The 11181-nt window shown below is 44.0% G+C and overlaps 2 protein-coding genes across 4 annotated transcripts; one reads left to right on the top strand and one right to left on the bottom strand.

Annotated features, from left to right (window-relative positions):
• The first annotated feature begins 883 nt into the window (after window positions 1–883).
• On the top strand, window positions 884–1855 carry LOC129163957 (uncharacterized). Its single transcript, XM_054743320.2, has one exon. It carries the CDS (start codon window positions 884–886, stop codon window positions 1853–1855), a length of 972 nt encoding a protein of 323 aa, XP_054599295.2.
• A 159-nt stretch (window positions 1856–2014) lies between these two features.
• Window positions 2015–8272, bottom strand: LOC139062371 (uncharacterized). 3 transcript variants are annotated; one of them, XM_070543160.1, is made up of 2 exons: window positions 2912–8272; window positions 2015–2832 (listed from the first exon to the last, which is right to left on the bottom strand). In XM_070543160.1, exons 1-2 carry the CDS (start codon window positions 2997–2999, stop codon window positions 2570–2572), a joined length of 351 nt encoding a protein of 116 aa, XP_070399261.1. In that variant the 5' UTR covers window positions 3000–8272; the 3' UTR covers window positions 2015–2569. All 3 variants share the same exon structure in this region; 1 of them encodes a protein (XP_070399261.1).
• Between the last annotated feature and the right edge of the window lie 2909 nt (window positions 8273–11181).

Below are 11181 nucleotides of genomic sequence, written 5' to 3' on the forward strand. Positions count from 1 at the left end.
CTGGCCTTTAGTAGAGCCATCCGGATGGTAAATCCCGAGTACGAGGCAAGGGGCGAAGGTTGGAAAAATCCACGCTGCGTCTACTGTGACATGGCCGCTTGGAGCGATGAGTGACAACCAGCTGATCTGCCAGCTGGTAGTCGCCAGGCGTAACCGAGCGGATCCATCGAAAAGTAAAATCCAACGTGCCCAAAGTTCCATTGGTGGCATTGGTTCTTATGGGCCATGCCCATCTGTACTTGGTCGGCCCGGGCCAGGCCGCCCCGGCCGGCCCCGGCCCGGCCCGAGTGATTCCTCACTTTCCTCATGTCCCTGCTCTGGAATGCGGACGTGACTCTCAGTCACGTCCGCATGCGGGCGGTCCCCAGAAATCGGCGGGAGAAATTGGCGCTAAGATGTCAGTGATGTCATATTCCAGCGACCATTTGAGCCGCCCTGTGTTGATACCTGTGTAGTGTTGTAAACAATGGAGAACTTCGTGGTGTTATTTTTCATGGTTCTGTGCTTGTGGTTGGTTTTGGGGGCCAGACTCCGCGCTAGACAGGCCGAAAGGCGTCGGCTTCGCCAGCTGAGGAGGGATGAGAGGAGGATTAAATCTGCAAAGCGTCGCCGAGTCATACTGGAAGCCATTCTGAAGCAGTTCAACACATTGCTGCGATTACGACGACGCAGACGACGCATCCTGGTAATTGGTAAAAATTCTAATTCTGACATACGTGTTTAATACACTTCAAGTTAATAAAATACGTTTCATTTGTTTTAGATGGCTAGTTTGGAAGGCTCCAGCCGCAGATGCGCATTCTGATCACTCAACCGATCCTCTGACTGGTGGGATAATTACGTGCCTCGTTACACAGAAGCGCAGTGGTTGAAGCACTTCAGAATGTCTGAGGAGACGTTCATTTTCTTGTGCAACAAACTGCGGCCAGCATTGCAGCGAAAAGACACTTTCTTCCGTGGGTGTGTGCCTCTGAGGAAGATTGTGGCTATTGCTTTGTGGAAATTTGCTACAGGTTCAGATTACATACCCATCAGTGTTTTGTTTGGTGTTGGCATCTCAACTGTTGCCAAGTGTGTCAAGGACTTTTGTGCTGCTGCAGAAGCATTGCTGTTGCCAGAACTGATTCATTTACCCGATGAGGGTAAATTTCGAGAGATAGCATCCTATTTTGAGAGCAGGTGGGGGCTGCCACAGTGTGTGGGTGCTATTGATGGCTCACACATACCCATCATAGCACACAGAAACTTTCACACAGACTATTTCAACCAGAAAGGGTGGCACTCACTCATCTTGCAAGCTGTGGATGATGGAAAGGGACTGTTTTGGAACGTTTTTGCAGGGCTTCCATGGAGCATGCACGATGCGAGGGTACTGAGACTTTCCTCCATCTGGGATTTGGCAAGCCGTGGAAATCTCTTCCCTGACCATTCCATCCAAGTTGCTGACAATGATTTTGGATGCTGCATCCTGGATGACTCTGCTTACCCGCTGCAAGACTGGCTTCTGAAACCATATACAGACACTGGGCGACTGACAGAGCAGCAACTTCTGTTTAACAAGAAGTTCAGCCGGGCACGTGTGGTGGTTGAAAATGCCTTTGGTAGGCTGAAGGGAAGGTGGCGTGGCCTACTTAAAAGGAATGACTGTGATGTCAGTCTGGTGCGTTCCATGATTCTGACCTGCTGTGCCCTGCATAATCTGTGTGAGAGCCACGGGGAGCATTATGACAATGTGTGGACAACTGAGACAGAATGCCCTGAACCTGTGGCTGCACCCCCACCGCCACAAAACACAGATGTGGGAGGGAGAGCAAAGCGTGATGCTTTGCTGATGCACCTTGTGGGGCAGCAGTGATTGAATTACATCCGACTGAATATTTTGCTCAAATAAAGTTTTATCCACTCAGCAAATGTTTGACTTTTGAACTTTCTTTTATGCACCACCACCTAAAAATTGTAAATATGAGCAAATATATTTCATGAGTTTGTATTAAGTCAAGGGTGGACTGTACACATTTGAGCTTCTGATACTTCTAAACATGCCTGCTGACAAAAAGAATAAAAAAACCTATCTTTTAAATCCAAATAAATTATATGGACATCATGTCCAAATTAATGCAGATCAGCTAGATAAAGCTGACTTAAGCAATTGTTTTAATGCACATACAAGGCTTAGCCATATGTCTCAAGTCTAGTTATTAAGGCAAGTGCAAGTAAATATTTGGACTCTTGTTTACATTGATGCCTGACTGACAAAATTTCTTATTAGCCAAGTGTGGATTGCACATTTGAGCTTCTGATCCTTCTCTACATTCCTAACATATAACCTAATCTTGTCTACACTGACACCTACCTGGTATGTATTCCTATATAAATCTAAAAGTTGAATAAAGCAAATATCCAAGGCTAGTGTATGCTATTTTAGCACAAAGTGTTATATTGAAACTATAATTGGACCTTTCCACTTCACATTCTGTGAAAAGGTCACAATGATGGATTACACGTTGCATTGTCAAACACTTTATTGCACCTCTAAGAAAAAAATAAAAACATATTCAGGTCATTTAGTTTATTTTTCTACCGCAGACACCAAACTGCGCAGCACATCCAAAAAAGAGTTATTGAATTCCCGCTGTGCCATCCTCTCCTCTCGTCTCTCCTCCCTCTCCTCTCGTCTCTCTTCCCTGTCCAGGCGTCTGTCCTCCGCCTCTGACTCTATGTGCTGCTCCATTATACTGTTCATCCTCCTTGCTGTCTCCAGGAACCCTGCGTCACTCTCCACCAGCGTCTCCAACAATGGTGACACGCTGGTGCTCCCCCGCCTCCTTTTTCCTGAATAAACGCCAAAAAGATGTATATGTAATCACACGTGCTTGTCATATTTTGATGTTGTTGTTGCAAATGAACTCACCGTAGCATGGTCTGTTGTCCACCAATGGCGCTGAGACGCTCGGGCTGCAGCTACGGCCGCAGTCGGCAGATGAGGGCCCAGCGTTCATGTCCCCGGTGTCGGGCAAGCCCTGGCTCTCATCGGCGCATAGTTCCAGAGTTACCTCTTTTATAATAAGAAAACAATAAATAACTTAATATGCACAAACACAAATACTGACCGAAGACGTTAATGGGCAAGCTAGGCTGGTAGGCATGCCACAACTAGCCTGGAGTTAGCCTAGCCTTTTGTTCGCACATCAGCGCTACCCAAAGCTAGCACAGCATTTTGTCTGCATTATAGTACAGTGTAGCACAAACGGAGGTCATATTATTAATTATTATGATAAGTGCTCACTCACCGTTGTCCTGAGGTCCAGTGTAAACTGGAGTGGCTGTGTCCACGCCACTCTCCCGGCCATTACTCACTGGCCTCTCACCATAAATGGAGTCCATTTCAGCAAACCATTTCCAGTGCCGCCGGTCTGCCCCACTCCTGCTGTTGTGGTCCTTGACGGACCTGTACTCGGCTTTTTTTTTTTTTTTTTTTTCGCAGCACTGCTTAGAGGTGCATTCATAGCCGTGGGCGGACATTGCCTGTGCAAGCCCCTGAACAATCTTCTCATTCCGCACAAAACCATCAAGTTCGCGCTGGATTCTGTCGTCAGCAAGCAAAGAGAGGAAGATTTTAACCTCTTCGTTGCTCCAGGGGTTAGAAGATGAGGTCTGCAAGCAGGGAGAAGACATGATGTCGACGCTGGAGAACACAATCAAAAAATGGATGCTGAAGATTGAGTTTGGCACGATTCTGTGACATCATTACAAATAATGTAAACACCGCAAGGCCAATCAGAAGATTTGATTAAAGGGGAGGGTAACACATCACTTGACCAATCGGTGGAGAGTGGGCGTGTTGGGCCGGGTCGGCCTGAAGCAGACCCCCTCGAGAAGAGGGCTGAGAATGAGCCTTGGTTGGCCCGGAAAAATACCAGGCCACCCAGATATGGAAACAACCCATGCTACCCGGCCCGGGCCGACCCGGTACAGATGGGAATGGCCCATTAGTTTCCCCAGCAGGCCAGCACACTTTTCGCGTTTCCTAGGAGGCCTTTTCCACGGAGAACAAGGGATGAGACGTGATTGGTTAGGTGCGGCAGTGACAGGTGGAGGAGGAACGTTGGAAGGCTGTCCTCCCGCTGAATGAGTGTTCCAAAGTAGCTCGTAAGACGCCTTGATCTTGGAAAGTGACTGGCGATTGTAAACAATAAGACTTGAGACATCTCGAAACAGTGGAAATAATACACATAGAAATAAACAAAAGCGAAATGCTGAGAGGCGTGTCGCCGTGCACACCGCTGGCGCCGCCATCTTTTCACAGTAAAAGCAATATCAATTATGACAGCAATATCAGCTCAGAGTGTATGGTAGTTCACATTTTTTATGCAGCTATCTTTTTTAAACAAATTGTGTCAAATTTCTAATCATTTGGTGCTTTGTGGGAGCAGATTTCTGGAGATGTTCAGCACATGAACGGCAGTCAGTTCCCACGAAAGCTGTATGGAAATCAGAACACCTCCATACCGCATTCAATGCAAAAGAGGCTTAAGCCTATAGTAGCACAACTAAAGGGATGAGCCAGGATAACCCCAGTTAACCTTATAAGTTTTATCTCAAAGGAAAGTCTGAAGCATGGTATTAATGGTGGACAGGGTGTATGGCTTGTGGATGGAAACTGAAAGCTGGTCCGACAAAATCAAAGTCAAAGTCAAAGTCATTTATTGTCATATTCTCCACATGTGCAGGACATACAGAGAAATGAAATTCAGTTTCAGCACACACAATTCAAAGATCAGACATACGTGGGTAAGACACATAACAAGAATTGGTGACTGCGGTCATTCGCAACATGAGTCGCGCTACCTTAATAGTTAGATGAAAAGGGTGTTACATGAGGAAAGTTCAGGGAGGGGAAAAAAAAGGCATTAACAGGGTTACACCAGCAGGGTGTAGCACTCTAATGCAAAGAAAAACACCCGACATGGAAGCACAGACAGCACGTATACAACATCAGAGTCCGATGGGGAGGTGGGGGTGGGCGGGATCCTGAAGCCTCCAGTGGGAGCTGCCACTGCGGCGCATCGACCAGCTGCAGACCAACAGGTGGGAGGGAGAGATAAGGAACAGAGAGCACATTGAAGTTCCTGCAGAATCTGAAGGAAGAGGGTGAAGGTCGGGACACAGCATCTGTCGGCATTCCTCCTTTTTGTGGGGGTGTGTTGAGGCAGCCTTGAGAGGCTGCTATGGCGTCAGATAAGGATAAACATGACTTTGTTTAGGGCAGACATAGATAGTCTTACTCTCCGTCTTGTAGTCTCTAAGTGGTCATTCATTTCCACCAGTGAAGCCAATTTTACATTCCACATCCCCGCATCGTCCGGCGACCCTCTCCGAGATCAAATCCATCTTGCGCACTAACACAGGCAACGCCGCAAGGACATTGTCCAGCTTACGGTTCACCTCGAGTAACGTCCCAGTCTGTGAGGTCACCGCACGAGCGGCACATTCCGTGGGTACGGGTCGCACTCCAATCGCTCCCGTCTTCCCAAATTTCCAGAAAACCAGATATCCTCCCACTCCAATCAGAAGAAATCCAGTGATCATTAGGCCGAATATCCACAAATCTTCCACGTCCTCGATGGACAGCTGAGAGAGGCACACGATTCGCCAGACCTCCCAAGAATCGAGTGCATATCCCGATGCGAATGTCCCCTCGGGACAGGTGGGAGCCCCCTTCTCCGTTCTCATTGTAGAGAAAATTTTGTCAATCACGTTGAATGACCAATTAATTAAGTCCATATTTCCAAAAAAGAGTAGTGGTTTCAGGAGAAATGCAGAGAAGTGCTCTGTAGGCAGACAGGACAAGAGCCTTGGGGAAGCCGATAAGGGAGCTGAGAAAAAAGCGTCTGTACTCTCTGAAGGCTGCAGAAGACAAGAGACAAGAGAGTAGCCAGAGAATTGAGAGAGAATATTCCATTAGGAGTGTCTGTGATGGACTGTGTAATGATTTAAATTACATGTTATTTAATAAGCCATAAGGCGTAGGATTCCATAGGAAATATGAAATCAACCTTGTGGCTCTGTGAGGTTATTTTGAACCAGAAGATTGGAACTTTTTAATGCAGGGATTAGATGACAGCTTCGTATTCACTCAGAGACAACAGAAGAGAGTTGTGTTTAAAAGTTTAAAGATTTATTAAAAACAAATTAAACTAGACTGACTTTAAACACTAAATATGTGGTGTAACTAAGGAGGATGAGACGGTGAATGGGGTGAGGTGTAATGTTGCTCAGAACCAGCAAATCTGAAGAAGCGATTAGTTCTGATGGGAACTGAAGGTGATGTCTTCGCGTTAAGCTTTAGTTTGGAGATTCATAAACACATTCGACGCCATTTGTCGGTCTACAAACCCTGAGCGGAAGCCCCCGTCTAGCTCAGGAGGTGTACAGGTCCAGCTTGACCTTTCTGGAGCCGGAGGCTGTAGAAGCAGCCACGGCAGCCAACCAGACCAGTTTGTGAGATACTTCCGGGTCACGACGATTTTGTTGGCATCTAGCAAGACCCAAAACTGGGTCGTGAGAGTTCAGCTTTTATTCTGAAAGCAACTGTTGCAGCAGTTGGAACAGCAACAGATTTTATCCAGCTTGCAGTTGGTTTTTTGGCTGAAGAGGAAAGTTACGGATTGGCCACTCATAACAACTTCTCTAGAACGCTTTGAACTGGCGTTAAAGATGACGTGGCGTAGTTTTATACTTCGGATGTTTTGGTTTATGGTCGAATGAAAAGTTGACAAACTTACCAAACACCACCAAAACCACACCTCCGTCAGATCTGGCAGATTCTGATTGGATCAGTAAAAGCAATGTGTCATGTCTTCTATCGCTACGTGAGATCAGTCCTAGTGGAACATTTAAAGTCATATTACTTGTTATATTCTATAGGATTATAATAAAGTAATTAATATTTTGATTTCACAGATTAGTCACATCTTATTTATTGACTAACACTTTGCGTGATTAGCTTATTAACCCTTTGATGCATGAATTATGAAATCTTCAACCATGATTTTTTAACAATTTTTTTCATTCATCTTTAGGTGTGAATGAAACCAATTTCAACAAAAATTTTTTGTAAAATTTTATAATTTACAAATAATTTATTACATGTCCACCTCACAGTGGACAGCGTGCATTCTGAGCATGAAATATGTTGGCTTGGCTTACTGAAGTCCAAATGGAGGGGCTCACAAACAATAAAGTCTTCAACAGCTGTGCTTAATAGCAAAAACAAATAAATAACAATTTTGAGTACCTGTCCACTGTAGTGACCATTATGCATCAAAGGGTTAAAATAGAGTTCTTTGATTAATTAAAAGAAAAGAGTCCATTCTTCGTTCTTCTGTTGAGCTGAAAAGAATCAGTTTAGAAGCAAATGCATGAGACCTTGAGACCATTTCTCATGCAGACTAGTCCTGTGTCAGGGGAGAGGGGGAAACAGTCATTTCATTCTGTTACAACTGTAAGTGTCCAGGGTGTTCTCTGCCTCTCGTCATGACTGCTGGAGTTAGGCACCAGCTCTATATGACTGGTGAGAAAAGGCAGTTCTGAAAATGAGTGAGCCTGGATTTAAACATCAACATCATGATGAGTGAAGGAATCAGATTAATCCATCCGTCCACAAAAAATAATATTTTCCAATTAGCTGAACATCACTAAGAGTGTCAGGTAAAAAACAACTCTGCTTCCATAAATACAACCTGTTATTCACCCGTCAGTAGTTTGACTGTTTTGGCAAATCAAATGTCTTCCTAGTGATCTTCATCCTTATCAGTGAAATTAGTGTGACCTCTGTCTCAGTATACTATAAATCTGTAGATATGAGAACCTCTTGAGTTTCGCTGTAGTTAAGTGCGCTAGGCAAGTGGCTGTTTGGGGGAAGTCCCCTCGGTTTCTTCAGTGTCTGTAGAAGTTGATAAGTACTCTGCAACTGCACTTATCTGCATGTGGGTGGGTTGAAAATGCACATTCAGCAAACAGATGAGATAAATAAAGACTACAACACACCTACAGCAGAGAAGGTTTATGCTGTTCCATTCAATTAGATATGAAGCGTCTGTAATGTGAGGCCTTTTACGGTTTGGTTGCATCGGAAGTACCCTGCTTGTGCGTGCGTTTGCACACACACACACACACACACACACACACACACACACACACACACACACACACACACACACACACACACACACACACACACACACACACACACACACACACACACACACACACACAGGTGTATCAAGCAAGCATGGCTTATTTGAGCATTTAGCAACTCCAGCACCTCTCCTTACAAAAAGAAACTAACTGTGTAATAAAGCACATATGGATGCAGCTTGTCAGCTGCCAGTCATCTGCACCAGAAAGCAGCTTGCATCTAGTCCAGTTCAAGAACTAGGCAGCAGTGGCAGCTGGCCAGTAGAGGGCGATAGGGCGCCGCCCTCCCAGTTTCCCCACTGTTTTTAATTTTTATTTAAAAAAATAAATAAATAAAATTAACAATAATCACATATTCTAAGTTAATTGTGTGTTTTGTAACAAAAATAAATCATACATATATATATCTATGTTGGTCTCTGCCGGTCTCTGCCGAGCGGTGGAGGCTGTGTGCTGTTTTTCAATCGCCCAAACAGGACGAGACCAGCTGTCCAATTGCTGACAAGAATATCAAACGGTAGGAATGGGAATGTATCCAATCAGCGTCAACGTTGTTTCAGAACGTTTCAGAAGCATGATGGGCGATAGAGCTACCGCCAAGGCTTTCGTTGGTGTTCGGTAGAACTCGGAGAGTCTCGACTCCAGCACGTTTTTGGTCGTGACTCGTGACGCACATGGAGCAGACGCAGACATGGACGCCAGCGAGCCTACAACCAGGATACCGGATCTCAGCAGCCACTGAATTCAGTTCGGTCTCTTCTCCAGTATCCGTTCGAGAGGAGAACTATGGTGGAAAAACTTAATGTCAAAGAGCTTGGACCAGATCAGCCCGACGGAAAGATAAGCCAGCAGGACAAGGAGAGAGGTAAACTGTACACACGACGCTTCTCCCAAAATTGGTATACCAGGAAGCGGTGGCTAGCTGGATGCAATCACGCTAATGCGTTATTTTGCTTTCTGTGTTTGTTATTCAAAACGGCTGGGATCCACAGAAGGTGGATGTGGAACTTGTGTCTCATTGGGGACTCCATTCATTTTCTGACTGAGGAATGCAGCGCATCAGTGCAGCAGCCAACAAAGAAACGGAGGACATTTGGACAGGGAGAACAGCAGCTGGGTTCAGAGGTAAGCTGTACATTACATTTCTGTGAACAAGACAATCAGAATCAGAAATCCTTGGTTGTCCCACAAACCGGGACATTTGTTTAATAACATGTTTAATGTGCAATAACTGTAAAAACTAATTTCAACACACATACCTATTATACATATTTAATCACGTAAATGTGTATTTCAAGTAATTTTGTACATACATCAATCTGATTCCATTTTACTTGTTACACTTCTGCTGCAGCAAACAAATTTCCCAGCTTTTGGGACAATAAAACATTTCTGATTCTCAATGAGATGTTTTTACATTTGAAGTAAAAACATCTCATTGAGAACCAGAAATGTTTTATTGTCCCCAAAAGTGGGAAATATGACATTTGTAAGAGGATACTGATGACATTATTTCCTATGAAAGTGTTTCCACTTTCCATAAGTCCTAACAGTGTAAATTTCTGGAATTTTGTCTAAGTGGTGTTTACTACCATTACTGTAACAGTGACCTGCTCATAATTTTTCGTGTTCACTCAAATGTTGAAATTAAACAAAATGTTTTTGTTACTTGCCTCTTGCATTGCCTGTTTACCATTTATGGTCGTGTTATTTTATGTGCAATTTAATGCAGTATTTTTCAACCTTGGTCCACAAGGCAGCGTTCCAATAGTCAGACACACCTGGATTAATCAGTTTGTCCAATGATGTAAGACAGGAAATAAAAGAGCTGTGCTTAACTCAGGAAATAGTGAAGTTGTGCACAAAGCTCAGAAAGCACAAGTTTGTTTAAAAAAAAAATAGCACAGCCCCACCAAAAATATTTTTCACCAGCCGCCACTGCTAGGCAGGGTAATAAAACACTGACCTAAATGTCTGGCCCTCGTTGTCTCCAAGAGATGGACTGAGCTCAAACAACCCAATTGCTTGGTTTAACCCCCAGAAACCCAAATTTAGAAAACAACTGCAAAATCTTTTTTTAACCTTTCACATGTTGTTCTAGGAGGCCAGATAAACGGGCCTATTTACACATTTTAACAGCCAATAGTGTTGCAGAACTGTTACAGGATTTATTTGTAATTTCTGTTTCCTTTGTGGTGGGATATGAGAAGATGCTAGTAGCTGTTGGGATTCTGAGGATCCACTGAAAACTAATGATTTTTTCTGCTAGATCTGACTGCAAACACTTCAGATAACCGTATCAAGGAAATTGATAAAACAAGTGCCAAATTATAATTCACTTTGAATCAAGAGGGCTGAATAATTATAGTGTCATATGGAATATTATGGTCATTAGTCATGGATCAGAAAAACAAGTAGGTAATTCTGAGAGAAAAGGTTGCCATGCCTCCCAGACAGAAAATAATTAGCTTTGGAGCTCCAGCTAGGGATATGATTGACCTTGAGTTTTCAGCTACAATATCAGTAATAAGATTTAACCATTCCACACATCAGCCTTAATTTGGTTAGCTGCTAATTTAAAGATTTAGCAGACAGTGAAAACCTGCAGGAGCCACCTGTTTGAGAGCAGAACACCAACAGGCGCCGTTTTTCTCAGCTTTTGCTGCCTTCAATTGTCTGCAGTTGCTGCACGACAGCTTGAATGCAGAACTTCAACAATAATATAATAGGGTTGCATTTGCCGCTGTAGAGTGTGTGAAGAAGTTCAGCATGCAGCTGCAGGGTAACTGCCTCCACTGAAAGAGAGAGAGGGAAACACTCTCATACTGTATGCAAGAGGGAACATTCACCTTTTCTATAAAATGGGCCGTGTCTGTCACTTACTGGGGTTTATGTGAAGTGCTTCATTTTCCTCTAATTTATTTTAATTTTTGAAAAGAAATATCTATTGGGAATCAGATTCAGTGTATCATTATTTTTGGC

Source organism: Nothobranchius furzeri, chromosome 13, assembly GCF_043380555.1.
Source record: "Nothobranchius furzeri strain GRZ-AD chromosome 13, NfurGRZ-RIMD1, whole genome shotgun sequence".
In the NCBI taxonomy this organism is placed as follows: Eukaryota; Metazoa; Chordata; class Actinopteri; order Cyprinodontiformes; family Nothobranchiidae; genus Nothobranchius; species Nothobranchius furzeri.